This window comes from Cololabis saira, chromosome 5, assembly GCF_033807715.1.
Source record: "Cololabis saira isolate AMF1-May2022 chromosome 5, fColSai1.1, whole genome shotgun sequence".
In the NCBI taxonomy this organism is placed as follows: Eukaryota; Metazoa; Chordata; class Actinopteri; order Beloniformes; family Belonidae; genus Cololabis; species Cololabis saira.
The window spans coordinates 35,891,234-35,905,573 of NC_084591.1; the positions used below are offsets into that span (position 1 = coordinate 35,891,234).

The following is a 14,340-nucleotide window of genomic DNA, read 5'->3' on the forward strand; positions in this document are numbered from 1 at the left end:
AAAGCAGAAGGGCGGACGCAGCCTCAGTTGTCCAGAGCCACAAACAGATGGACAACAAATGGCAGAGTTCATTATGAGCAAACTTTAACTTTAATCTGCACCATCAAGTGAAAGGGGGTGTACTTGTTTACAATTAAAATACGAAGAACAGACTAGTATGACTAGCAGATGAACCCTTGTGAATTTAATCATTTTTAAAGTGAACCAAACCATCTGCAAACCACAACAAGGCAACTAAAGTAAATTAAAACTTAAGTCTATAACTTGTGCGTTTACATACGATTTAGCACGCAACAGAATTATTCATTTCAACATTTACTCTGCTTTCCCCTCAATTGTGTTTATTCTATAACATTAACGAAAGGCCAGAGTGGAACAAGATCAAACCTGCCACCAAATTCACATGCAGCCTGTAATACACTAAACTAAAAATAAAGAATGTACTCTCCACTCGTCTTGAAGTGAATAAGAAACAAAGCCGTTGGGAACAAATTACAGTGTACAAGTAAAACTGCAAAACAGATACTTTTTCAGCAGCCAAATAAGTAGTTGGTAAACATGGGCGTTATTAAGTTACATAAGATAATTCTGTACCTGAACAAAACTAATCAAAACAAATTAGTATTATGAGTCACACCTGTGTAATGTTCAATGTAAAGAGAAAACAAAGTTCAACCGTAACGGTAATTTAACTTGAATACACAGATAACACCAACCATAACATATGAACATTACATATTTACTGTGTTAAATGTACTGACATCTCAAAAATAAATGAAAGGTAAAATATATAAATGAATCCAGTTACAGAGCGTAGTTTTGCTTGATGAAGGATTTTCACTGAAGATAATTTAATTATAAAATTAATTATTTGGGCTAACGTTTTTTTTTTTTTAAATTACAAGAGCTGTTCTTCCCCTGAAGAGTCATAAGAAACTTTGGCCGGGTTTCCCAGATCCAACCTCTCTTAAGGATTTAAGAGAGGTTCAAAGAAGGTTTGAACTAAGAGAGAACCCTAAGATACGGGTGTTTCCCAGATGACTTCTTAACACCGTTCTTTAGTTTCGCTCTTTCAGACGCTCTTTGGAGCAGCTGTCCGGTTCTGAAACCAAATGAATCGATGCCAGGCAAATCGATCACCGATCACTATCAGCGCATTTTCACACGCAGCACTGCTGCCTAACGCACTAATTCACTGCTGCCTGTGCGTTATAATAAAAAATTAAGATGATAAATATAATTCAATGACCCTTTTTCATCCAAACGGTGCGTTACTCCGTTATTTCTGGCTACAGTGAGGCTTTTTTTCCCCACACACGGAGACCGGGAGGAAACGTGGTGGGCGTGTGTGTGCATTCAAAAACATGAGCCAAGAGAAGGCGAGTTTCGCAAATCGCAACGTGGAATTACAGCAATCCCTGGTTTTTCGCAGGGGTTATGTTCCAAAAAGAACCCGTGATAAGTGAAATTCTTTTTACAATTATAGAGGGCTTCAGATTGCAGAGATCATCCCCGCCTCGCACGTATTCCTCCTCTTCTGAATGATGCGGCATCCCGACTCGCGCTGTATACAGCGCGAGTCGGCAGGTGGGTTTTTTCAAGAGAAGAAAATAGTTATGGGTCGTTGTCTTCGCTCTTTTTTCTTCTGGGCAAAAAGATTCTTTAATATAAACCGACACCATTGATTATATTTGAGACTGTAATGAACGATTCATCAAAGGATCTCGTTCTTCAGCTGCTGCTTCCCTGTCATCACATAGGTGCGCTCGGGCTCGGGCACGGCGCAGGTGTCACGGCTGCCTGACAGCCCGGTCCGACAGCACGTCCAGGGGACTGAAGTGCTGACGCACGAATGCGTTCATAAAAACAGTTCTGCTTCGCGCACGGCGATGCGGTTGATTTGCAGCGAGAACATGCTGTATAGCAGCCAAATTATCAAATAAATGATATTCATGATGATCGTTTTATTTGTGCGTAAAGCATAAAGCATATACAGGAACACACTTGTTATTCCTTATTTTTCTTTTTTTTCCCCTTTTGCTGTCACCAATAAATGCAAAACAATATAAATCTAAAGTATAAAATAGATCAAAATTTGTGCGGGGTGCATTGTTTTAATATCTCATTGCTTGGTGTGATATTGATTTGCCTGACGCGGCTGGATCTGTGAGTCTTTGTTCACTAAGATGGTTGTAAAGACTGGGTCAGCAGCATCTTTCATTTCCTTCTTAATGAAAGAGATACTTAAGCTAAGAGCGACTCTGGGAAACGCGATTTTCTTTCACAGGCTCCTTAAGAAGGTTTGAAAGAAGTCTTTCGCTGTTAAGAACTACTTAACTGATCTGGGAAACCCGGCCTTTGTCAAAAGAAATTGAAAAATCCATCTCTTTTAAAACCATGCAGTAGTGTTGAGTATTACGTTTTAGCAGAGGAATATGCTTCTCGCACAAATGGAATATTTCTAAACTGAACTACATGGAATGCTGCTCAGTTGATAAAGTTCTGACACTACTGATCTGGGGTGTGTCTGTCAGTCTGCTGGAGGCCCAACCAAAAAAACCATGTTGTTCTGCCACTCTGCCCTTCACCTTCCCCCCATGTCCCCGGACACAAATCCCACCAGTCCTAGTCAGCCAAACCAGGGTCTGACAGCTACCAAATGAAAATGTAAATACAGTCTGCAGTCTTTGGCTCTGAGAGCACCGCATTCCTGATACTTCCCCACCTGTCACATATGTCGCTGGAAGCACTGGTAACCACTTCTGGCGATAAATAAACACAAGTGCTGAATAATAAGGCATGTCTGTAACACAGAGAAAAGAGTAGCACCCTGGGAAAACTGCTCCTCTTAATCAGTCAATGTAAAAAGAAAATTAAACTTGGGAAAAAAAAAATCAAGTTTGACACAAAACAAACCATTAGAGGCACAGAGGGAGAAACACACTCAGGTCAGAGACTAGACAGAAAAGTAGGAAGGAATGGTGGGGGTGGGGCATAAACCGCACAGCAGGAGGGCAGGGCTGGGTGTTGTCTAAGGAATTAGCAGAGAAAGTAGAGACTGAATCAGATATGGGGGATAAAAACAAATCTCTAGGTGAGTCAATAACACAAGAGATGCTTGTTAGGTCAAATAATCTAAATGGTCCTGACTTGAAGTGACTAAGGGGCCAGACAGCCACGCTGATGGAGACTCTATTTATTTGACTTTGTCAGGGGATTAGAGGCGGAAGTGGTCCCCAAGCTGCCTCATTGACTAATCATAGTTTTACACAACTTTGGGTGGACATTTCTGTGTGACTGTGGTGATATGAATTAGCAAAATTGTTAAAGAAAAAAAAAAGAAATTAGCTTCAAAATAATAAAAAAGCTAAAGTTAAAAAAAAAAACACGCAGAGCCCAGACAGAGCTTTGATTAATGTCTTGCCTACAAACACTGCTGTTGAACGGAGCTCATCTCCTGCGGCCCACTGACCTCTGACCTCCCACTGGGAGTGTGTGGAGCTGAGGGGAGGAGCCCCCATGTAGTAACAGCTTGTGTCCTGCTCACATCACGCTGGTTTTCTCCTCTTTTCTTAAAGGACGCTGTGCCACCCACCTCCTACTTCTTTTTCTTCGCCTCTCTGGGGAAATTTGTTAATGGCCTCTAAGGCTGTCCCCAACATTACTGATGGGGCACCGTAATCTGTCTATCCGCACACCCGCAGGAACGCACTGTGGGGTCGCTATAAAGTCTCATAGCACAACTTGGCATGGAATTTATACCTCGTTACAGGAAGTGGACTGTATTTTCTCCCCATCATAAACACGATGGCAGGTGTTTAAGTCCCTCCTCAGTGTCAAACAGATGCAAATTTTACTGTAAAAATACTTAAAAAAAAAAAAAAAATGTACTTGTATGGTAACATTCAGTTGATATACAATTGTGACTTCAGTATATCTGACAATTATACACATTATTTACAGCTGCAAAGGAAAAAAAGTTAAAAATCTCAAACCAATAAGAATAATTCACTTGCCTTTGTTAAATAACATTTTGCACCAATAGCATTTGATTTTAAAATTCAATTTGCCATTGTCCAAACCAGTGACATGTGAGTCGTGCAAGCCACACAGACAAAGACAACGCTTGCTTTCGTGTTAAGAAGGTCTTTCATTGGTAACATGTGGACAGTGAAAACACTGTTAATCTGGTCTTCATTAGCCAATAACCGAAGGCAAGTTGGCTTAGAGTATGTGATACTCTACATTTAGAGGGTGAGACTCAGTAAAACACACAAATCACCCCAGAAGAGACATGCCACAAGGGCTGGCATGGCCTGTCTGCTGAAGCACTGTTTAGACTAAAATAAAACAGAGGTCTCGGGTGTTATTTTACAGAGAAAATGTGATAAGCATTAAAACCAGTGTAAAAGACATTCGGATGAAATATTCTGCATCTGTGTATGTATTACCTGTTTTTCTAAGATGCGGGATATCTCTCCCAGAGTTCTGTCCAGACCAGACACTTTGTTGTTGGCCCACTGCCCGCTGTCTTGGCCCTGCAGCTGCTTCAGCAGGTCTTTCACCAAACGCTGCAGCCTGAACATACAGAAGCCACAAGTTCTTATAAATCTGATTGAGCGCTCAAGTTTCCATTCTTTAAAGGCAGATGTGGAAATATTAATGGGTTGATGCTTTCACTGATGTACAGAAACTTTATTTGGGCATTCAAAAATACAATGATAAAATTATTAGAGAGAGCCATTCAGTTGACTTAATTAACCAATTTAAAATGTTTACTTGTTTTAATCCCATCAACCTGTTTTTATTTTAAACAATTAAAAAAATGTGTAAATAAATACTCACTTTGCCTTGTATGGGGATTCAGGAACCGGAGTCTTTGCTTCTATTAATGGCTCATATTCCTTTGCCCTGTAGAGAGAGAGGGAAGTTGGAAAAAGTCTTTGAAGCTCAAAAAAGGGGGGGGGAAAAAGTTGAATTTTCAGCAAAGGAAGAAAAAGATCAAAGTTTGAACCGTTTTCTCACTTTCTTCAAACCCACTGTTTATTTGGCTTGTCATCACATAACTCAGCTTAAAATAATCAACTATTGGCTCTGTAGGAGGACGGTTCTGCTGCCGTTTATTCACATAGACTTAATTATTGAAATTCTTTGCCGAATTAAATTTTCTTGACATTTTTTTTTTCTATGTTCATTGCACGCACTATCAAAGTGTTTATGGAGTACCAAGAAGTAAACAAAGACCAGACCAATAACAATATCATAAAAGGTCACAGTTGAGTATAAGTATCTCTGTTGCAGCAGACAGAAACACCAACTTTATTTTTGTGTGTATTTGCGGGTTTAAACATTCAAACATGATAAGCAACTATTGATCAGCGTTTGACAGAGCATCTTCCAGTTATACATCCTTGCACTGATGCAAATCAAGCCCTTCCTGGAATTAGGTGGATTTTTCCCAGTAGAGTTTATCTGCACCAATCAAAGTCTGATTTACTATTCACAATCTGAATTATTTAAGGTCAGTCATTTAGCAGAAATTGATAACAAACCTCACTGCAAGACAATGAGTTGCCAAGAACATAAGAAAGGAAAGTACAAAAGGAAAGAAAAGGTGGCATTGTTGTCTATTTCCCTATAAAGATACTGTTACAAGACTACATAGACATATTTGATTCAACAGGTAAAAAGTAAAAAATAAATTAAAAAAAAATGCATAGCTTTAGAGTAGGGCTGGGCGATATATCGAGATTTTAATATATATCGATATATTTTCAAACACGATATGGTACGAGACAATATCGTTTATATCGAGTTAAAAAAAAAATAAATACAATTTTTTTTTTTACTTTTTTTTTTTTTTTTTTACTTTTTTTTTAATGATTTTGATATAGCTTATTTTGTGACAAATTGACTTGAATGTTTTATTTGAGATTTGCAGAAATGTTTTGTTATTTGCACAACTGTCAACCTCAGTGGAAAACTCTGCCTGTTACTGTCTACATTGTATTAATTGCACAGTGTATTTTAATTTAATTGTTATGCAGGAAAGGGATATTTGTTTTATTTTATTCAAGAAGCATTTTTATTCTATATATGCAGGCAGTTTATTTTTATTTCATGTGTTTTATACATTTTGATATTGTGCAGACCTCTGTTAATAAAGGAACCTGTGTGACATTTGGCACGAGGCTTTGTATTAAAACTGACTGTTTTTTTAAGGGTTTGCCTCAGAAAAAAATGAAGCTAACAGAGATGCTATGCTATAATGCTTTGGGGGAAACCCCAATTAAGGCACAGAAAAAATATTGAGATATATATTGAGTATCGCCATTTAGCTAGAAAATATTGAGATATGACTTTTGGTCCATATCGCCCAGCCCTACTTTAGAGTATTAGGGCTTATTCTCAAGTCATGAGCAATGACAGTATGTTCCACTATTAAGTAGTCATTGTGTGTACAATCATTTTTAATGACACACGAGCAGGATGAATATGTAGTCCAGAGCACATGAACCATCTCTGCCCTGCTCGTCATTCATGATACTACAATATTCATCTCCAAGAGGCTTAATTTCAATCAGGTTAAACAGGGAGCACCTGCTGAGCTATTCATTACCATCATGTTAAATGTGCAGTAAAGACTTGCCCTCAGCCAAACTGTAGTAGAGTAAGGCTTTAAGCATTTCATAACAGCTCCCTGCCCCCACATCACACATTGTCTGAGATTTATCTAAAAAGAAGTATTATCAAAAAGGGCCATAAAGTGCGATAGAACCACAGAAAAATGTACAGTATATATATATATATATATATATATACACACACTGAAAGAATTCAGTGAAATCATTTTAACTTGTGTCCGCATGGTTTCAGCTTACTTTTGATACCTTTTTTCTTCATCTAAACCAGCTGACTGGGTCAAACAAGTTAGGACAACACCAACTACATTGTACTGTATTCAGGAGTGTCTTTGTACACACTTCCCCCATCTGAGTTTGATGCTAAGAACACAGACCAAAAACACACAGGCTACTCTGTTTCCTGCTCAGTGAACCACAAGCAACCGTCAACAAGCAACTGGCTTATCCCAGGGCATGAGTGGGGACTTTGGTTTCCAAGTTCAGAAACCGATCACCACCAGGCACAGACAGGCTACTTATATACATTTTTATTTTCTAAAAATATTATTATTGGAGAAAGTGTGCCAAATCACCAAAAACATTAAGCTTAAAATGCATTTGCACTGCTTTATTATGCGTCAGTGCTGTGTGTTGGCTTTGTGAAAAGGGCTGTGAGAAGCACTCACGTTTTACGAACACCATACACAGTGTTCCAATAAAACGGTTCATTTCCACCCAGCGGTGAAGTGGCTCACCTTTATGTTTATGGGGGCTGTGCGTTATTTATGACCTCTCAAGGCCTGCTGCCTTTGAGTGCTGGTCTCTGTGGGGCTGCAGCGCGAGTGATGGTGAACAGAGGCAGGTCGTGTTGTCACTTTCGCAGCACCGCTGAGCCTCACGAGGGCAAAAACAGAAGTGCTAAGAATGAAACACTGAAGATGAATGGCTCTTTTAGCCTATATTTGTCTCTTCAGTCAACTTAAGAATTGAAATGCTCTACTGGAGTAGCATCGGGACAATAAATTGTATTTCAAGATATTTTGCTCATGCTCAGTGATAGGTTAATCATTCATGAAAAGTGACTAGGGAATAAAGCTGGCTGCACTCGCATTATAATGAGCCGGTCATAACAAAAGAAGAAATGTAGTTCACCAGCATAGCCAGACTTTAGTGACCGTGACTGTATGTAATAAAATAAATAAATATTACATACAGTACATAACATTTTTCTGTTTTCATTTTCCAAATTGGTCAATAATAAGACAAGTAAGACCTTGATGGATAAATTCATATGTGGACTGATAAATTAAGAAAAAAATATCCTGCTCTTAAATCCCTTCAAAGATATTTCAGTTTCTAATAACTTTAACTATTCAACATGAAACAAGCAGTAGTGACTATCATCCAATTTTAAATCCAATTTTAGACTTCACACTTCATGAGTGGAAGAGAAAAATCCAAATGGTGTCAAAAAAAAAAAAAAATCTATATATATATATATATATATATATATATATATATATTTTTTTTTTTTTTTTTTTTAGACAGACTTCCTAAAGAAAAGGTGGCTTCAAATATTTGACTTCTCTGCATATTCTGTCAAAGAGAGGGCTATTAATAAATCTGAATCAGTCTTATTATTGAGCAATTTGGAAAATGAAAACAAAAAAGTTATGTTCGCAAGTCATACTATGTTATTAAAAGCAGTCTGTTATTAGAAAAAGAAAAATGTCCATTAGAATTTCTTCCCTGATTTAGGGTCAATTGGGCTACCAAACCCTAAAGAAATGGGCATTAGCGCAGCATTCCCCATGTCCTGTTGTCCGTTTCTCATCGGGGCATGGGAGTGAGCTGACTGGATTCTCAGTGCACTTTTTCTGTCTGACTTCCTATCAGCTCAACTCGTCGTGTGGAAATTGACACACTTCAGCTGCAGCCTAATGTCAGAGTAGAGTTGCTGTTGTGGAATGGAGCAGGAGTTACCTCTTAAATGTACCACGATGCTCGCGGGGGGGCCACTCAGATTGACTAAAGTGGCTGTGATGACAACTCTGCCAAAATGCAGCAGCCTGCAGCACTTTCGTGTTAAGGTCTTTCAGAGGGACCCGGGAATAACACCGTCAATTCAAGTCAATGGACTAGGTGCAAAATCACACGTTTAAGCCTATAACTGCTTTTTCTCAAGAGCCAAAATGTAAAAGACAATGCAGCCAAACCATTTACCACCATTGACACAGTGCTGTGCAGAATAATCTGCCTTAGTTGTAGAAAATAACCAAAAGGAAAATTTAAAAACAGCTCTTCTTGGAAAATATATGCATGAGATTATTTTATACAAGTGATACTTCAACCAAGGACCGATGCCACTTATGTGCACTTTAAAAACAGCAACGTATAGCACCAAAAACAACTGGAGCATATGTTGCACGTGAATATCATCTTAATTGGGACAGAGTTCTCCCAACAGTCAACAGGCAATAATATGAACTTCCTTCTAAGCTCTGTCAACGTTCTTTCCTCCGTCTTCCTTCCCTGTTGTGGCATCGTGTCATTTAAACTGACAGACCTCCCGTCCAGGTTCTGGTGCACCCCACTATCACAAACTACTTGTTGATTTGCAATTTAAAAATCAATACTTCAGAAGAAGACAGATAGGTATGGTTCATACATGCATCTTACACACCAAAATAAACTTCAAATTTGGCAATGCCAAAGCAGCAATTTGGAGAAAAGCTCTTTACAGAGGAAAGCCAGAGACCAAAGGATCGATTTGCGGCTTTGCTCCCCAATCACAGAAAGTGGTCATAAATTAAGCTCATCAGTGTTACCTTGTGGACAGTCTGGATGCAAATAACATCCATTTTCAATCTCTTTGTCACTCACAAAAAAAAAAAAAAAAAAAAAAGTCCTGGCACAGTTTTGTCCTCACCGTCTGAGAGGGTGATGAGGGAGAAGGAGAGAATAACCGCGACAAAGTAGGGAGAAAAAGAGATGTTATTACCTGGAGTTCATCCTCGCTCTTAGCTTCTTTGCCTTTTTCCTGGCTTTCTGGCGCTCCTCGCCATCCTTCACACTCTCGGATGAAACGGAGCCGTCCGTCAAAATATCCACAATGTATTTCTTTAGGGAAAGATGCTCCTGAGGTTTTTGGGAGGGAGGGGGAGACAAACAATAAATTAAGGATGTTGTTGCCATTTTCTTTATTTCTTTCTTTTTTTTTTGACTATTTATAACAACAACCTCAAAAATCAGAGGAAGGTTTTCTTTTAGACCCATTTATTGTTACAAAATAAAACTAGCCAGAATAAAAAGCAGGCCAAGTTAGCTTGAACAAAATAACCTCCTGCATCAGCAATAAGTGTTTAAGTGAATTACAAATACTAAATATTTATCTGTAAAAAAAAATCTACATCTATCTGTCAGTGATAAGTCAAGTACAGGTTACGTAACATAAAAAAAGTACTAATAAATGTGCTAATACAACTGAAAAACTATACAATCCTTGTCAAATGGGACAACTTAAAACAGTTAACATGTGACAACAAACATATTGTGTGACACCTCTCAATAATACCATTGATCCTGCAATTATCTCCTATTCTCTCCTCTCTTTTGTATCCACCTGCTCTCCCATAGATATGCTAGCAGCCTGGAGGTGTTGCCTTCTGTCTGGTCCTGTCAGATGCTTCTGATATTTCCACCAGGAGACGGGGGAATTTAACCCAATTTGAACAGCATGATGCATGGTGCAAGAAACCAATTACCCAATTATGTTGTCATCCAGCACCCCGGAGAGAAGAATGGTCCTCAGATAAAAGGGTTTCAATTCAGCATCCAGGCTAACCTGTGTGTGGGATGCCATACACTTTGGTCAGTGTTGTCCCCACACCTGCTGCCTGAATAGGGGTTTTCACTGAAAGGGGTTGTAAAAACCGAAGTGTGCAGAAGTGAATTAGGGCCACAAAACTACAGACTGAATCTGAAGGCTTCATTAACACACTAAACATAGCGGCCCAGGGATGTTCAACCACATCACACCAACAAAACTCTTAAAGGAGGTCAGTTACGAGAGCACTGGCAGTGGTAAACTCCCAAAATGCATATAAAACTGCAGCACACGTTTTCTAACACCACCTGCCATTTACCATTTGATGCAATATTAAGATATTGTAATGCTAATCAAATACTTAACTAGGAAGAATAATACATTTGATGATTATGTCAAGAATGAGAAGATTAAAAAAGAACAAATGGGATTATAATTAATTTAGAAATTAAAAAGGCCATTGCATGTGGTTTTGCTAGGTCTTGTATTTGTGTCTCCATTTATCATATGCGTGCACTTTTACCCTCTTGTCAGTGATATTACAGGTCAAGCTCAACTCAAGACTAAAGCCGTCATATTCATGGGAGACAGCTGCTCAGTAATCTCTCTGAGAGGCTATCCAATGCAACAGCTATTTACTTAATGAAATTGTTTCCGTAACCCATCCAAAACATGATCCGCTTCAAAAATCAGTGGTTACATCTACAAGTACACCTGAAAAATCAAATATCACTAACACACATAACAATCATTTGGCACAGACTTGGGACATTTAAGACCACACTTGATGACAGACGGCTGTCCACCTCTGTATCATAGTCACAAAGCAGTAAAGATGTTGGCTTAAGCCCACCACTACCACACCACAGATTGCCCCTGGTGGGAGAAACATGATAGCCCTAAAAACACCTCTCCCTTTCCTTTACACAAACTGACCTGTCACAGACCTAAAAGAGAGTCTATACAAATGTCACTTCTATAGGACATGTTCATCCGCCGCTCCTTTTGTCACATACAAAAGCCTCACTGGCAGGCTTCCACAGTTGCTTTTCATGTTAGCTCCTAGAAACAGACATGATACTACACCAGATCAAGTTGCCAGAACTTTGGTGGTTTTCCATGTCAGTTTTGTAAAGAAGAGCACCTCATTCCCAGCAACATATTGCTGTATTTATATTCATTTAACGTTGAAAACAATAACTCTAGTCTTAATATTGCGCAAAGAAGTTTTGTAAGCTTTAACAAGTTAATTTTGGAAAAAGGTGTAAGGTGGGAGAGGCTTAATTTAGCTGCCAGTCTAGACATCCCATCAAGCTTCTCACTTTTTCAGTAAAACTTCAACAAGCCTTTATGATCTATTCATTGGCCCCAAGAGATTACCCTTTCATGGCTGTGCTGTCCAAGCAGTACTGAGGAGTGGCAGGAGAAAAAAAAAAGGCCTTCTATGAAGTAACTCTAATCAACCTGAGGTTCAAACCATGTAACAACTTTAATTCATTTATCAGAGAAATAATTTTTTGATTTCTGGACTGAAGAAAAGCCACCTCCTTCCACATGGTAAAGTCATATATCTAGGGTCTTCCAGTCAGAAATAATTAGTGTAGTTATGAACTTAATAAATCCATGTGAACGTACAACAATGTGGAGGAAACTATAACAATATCATGTTTAAGTTGAAAATATTTGTTATGAATATTAGTAATTACTAAATAGAAACTAACAATTAGTACTCCGTTTCGCAGGTGGCAGCAATCTTCCTCTTTTTGAACTAACAACACAGAAGTTTGTCCAAATTTGAATGAGACGTTGACATCAAAACATAGTTTGTGTATGTTCAAATTTGATGGAAACAAAAACATGCGGTACCATTAAAAAGAAAGTACACACTCTTCTTTTTTGAAGATTCATATGTCATAACATAATAATAATAATAATAACTAAAAAAAATAACCTGCTAAGCAGATCTTAAAATGTGGCAAATGCATCCTGAGATGAACACCACCACTTGACACATCACATGTCCATTATAAACTGGGCTTCCACTGAGGGGGTCTGCTGAAGCCCATCGCAGGTGTGGTTAGCCAAAAAGCAGGGGTATACATGGACAGGTCGCTTGTCTAATTGCAGAAACAACTACACACGCAAACATTTATTCCTATGGTCAGTTTCAAATCACCCATCCAACAATCAGATATGCACAAGGAGAACCGGTAGATCCCTGTGCTTTGCAGTCACTCTGATCATCCTGAGAACACTGCTTTAAATTATTTTTTAGTTGTGATTTCTTTTTTCTACTACAGAATAGACGGACTCAAAAGTGTTTGAAAATGATCATTGATGATGCAATTTCTCCCCAATATTGTACTAAAACACACCTGAATAGCTCAGACCAGCAAAAGTAGGAATCAGATGCTTTTGTGAAGAGGGTCACACTTGCTGATGATCAATTATTTAAGTACTGTACATATGAGTCACAGCACCTGGCTGCTACTTAGCTTTTAACTTCCTATAGAAGTTGTAAGGGCGTACTTAGTTTTTTTTTTTTTTTTTTTTTTTTACACATACTGCATCTTGGCTTATCTTTATACCGGTGGGAGATTCTGTACTTTGCAGTGTTTGATGTTGTATTAACTCAACTTTAAAACCTTGTAAGGACCAGATGATCGTGTTTTTTTTATATATATAAATTAATTTAATGTTCTAATACTTAAAACTTTAGAATTAAAAGCTGGTTTGCTTTATTTTCTCAATAATAATAACGATAATAATATCATCTTTACTATATATGACTGAACAATGGGTTTAGAGGGAAGTCAGATCACAGCTCGGCTTAAAAATTGATTTATTAGCACGGTCAAATGGCAATATGTTTATCATACTGTCTTAAGTGATAAACTGACCTGCATTTGGAAAGGCAATGATTTACTAAAAAGGAAGGGCAGAGGTATCAGTTATTCAATTTTTGAAAAAACAAAAAGCTTTGAGTGAAGGAGCTGTTAGGGCAAAGGTGCTTCGTATAGCACCAACAGTTGTCAGCCTCACAATGAGCCCTGCTGAAAAGCCAATCTCATATTGCAGCCTGAGAGGTTACCTTGCATTAACAATCTGGCTTCCCATGGAAAACCACTCCATGAACAAAACCTCCCCCGCAAAAAAAAACCCAAAAACGTAGGGACAAGAGAGTGATGTCAACGCTCCACTGAGGCACTGAACCTTAACTGTGTACATTTCAAGGCCCATTTGTTATCTCACAAAGCCAACAACAGAACTGTGGTAGCATATAAAAGGGATGCATAAACAATATTAATGACCATGTTATAAAAGACAACTGCTGCTTCTCTTTGTCTATTTATATGACAAGCAGCAGTACAGCAGCATTCTGACAGAATGTATGTTTGTTCCTGGTAGGTGAGGGTGATACGCACCACCTCCTCATCGGAGAGCTCCCGTCCCTGGATGCTGCTACTGTCTCGCACAGCCTGTTGGTGACTCTTGCCCTTGGTGTGGCTGAACAGGTGCACTTCTGAGGTGATCTACAAATACAAACAAAGTGGTCAGAGGTCACTTCGGCGGACACAATGGAGACAGAGGCAGGAAAGGATCAGTGGAGCCCCGTGTTCTCCTGGTGATATGATACACCACTGCCTCTTGTGAACCTCAATTTAAAGCAATGAGTCAAGAAAAGAAATGGGATTTGTTACTTTATTACATTACATGCTGTGCTGACTTTAACATTTCTGTATTTAAGATCGTATTTACTCCAATATCAGTGTAAGTTACAAGCCAAAGAGTAGACACTGTTACGTTTGTTTGTTTTTTTTAAACTGAAAGAAAATTCATCATTTAAAATAAAACAACTTCCCACACAAAATGACTAAAATATGCCTATTT

The 14,340-nt window shown here is 38.5% G+C and overlaps 1 protein-coding gene across 3 annotated transcripts in view; it reads right to left on the bottom strand.

Moving 5' to 3' along the window:
* Window positions 1-14,340, bottom strand: part of scaper (S-phase cyclin A-associated protein in the ER) — a 62,676-nt gene that overhangs the window by 27,394 nt on the left and 20,942 nt on the right. For all 3 annotated transcript variants that reach the window (XM_061721851.1, XM_061721849.1, XM_061721850.1), the window contains 4 exons: window positions 13,875-13,982; window positions 9,625-9,761; window positions 4,846-4,911; window positions 4,452-4,578 (listed from right to left, as the gene is read on the bottom strand). In XM_061721851.1, coding sequence (XP_061577835.1) covers window positions 4,452-4,578; window positions 4,846-4,911; window positions 9,625-9,761; window positions 13,875-13,982 — 438 coding nt within the window. The remainder of the gene's footprint in view (window positions 1-4,451; window positions 4,579-4,845; window positions 4,912-9,624; window positions 9,762-13,874; window positions 13,983-14,340) is intronic.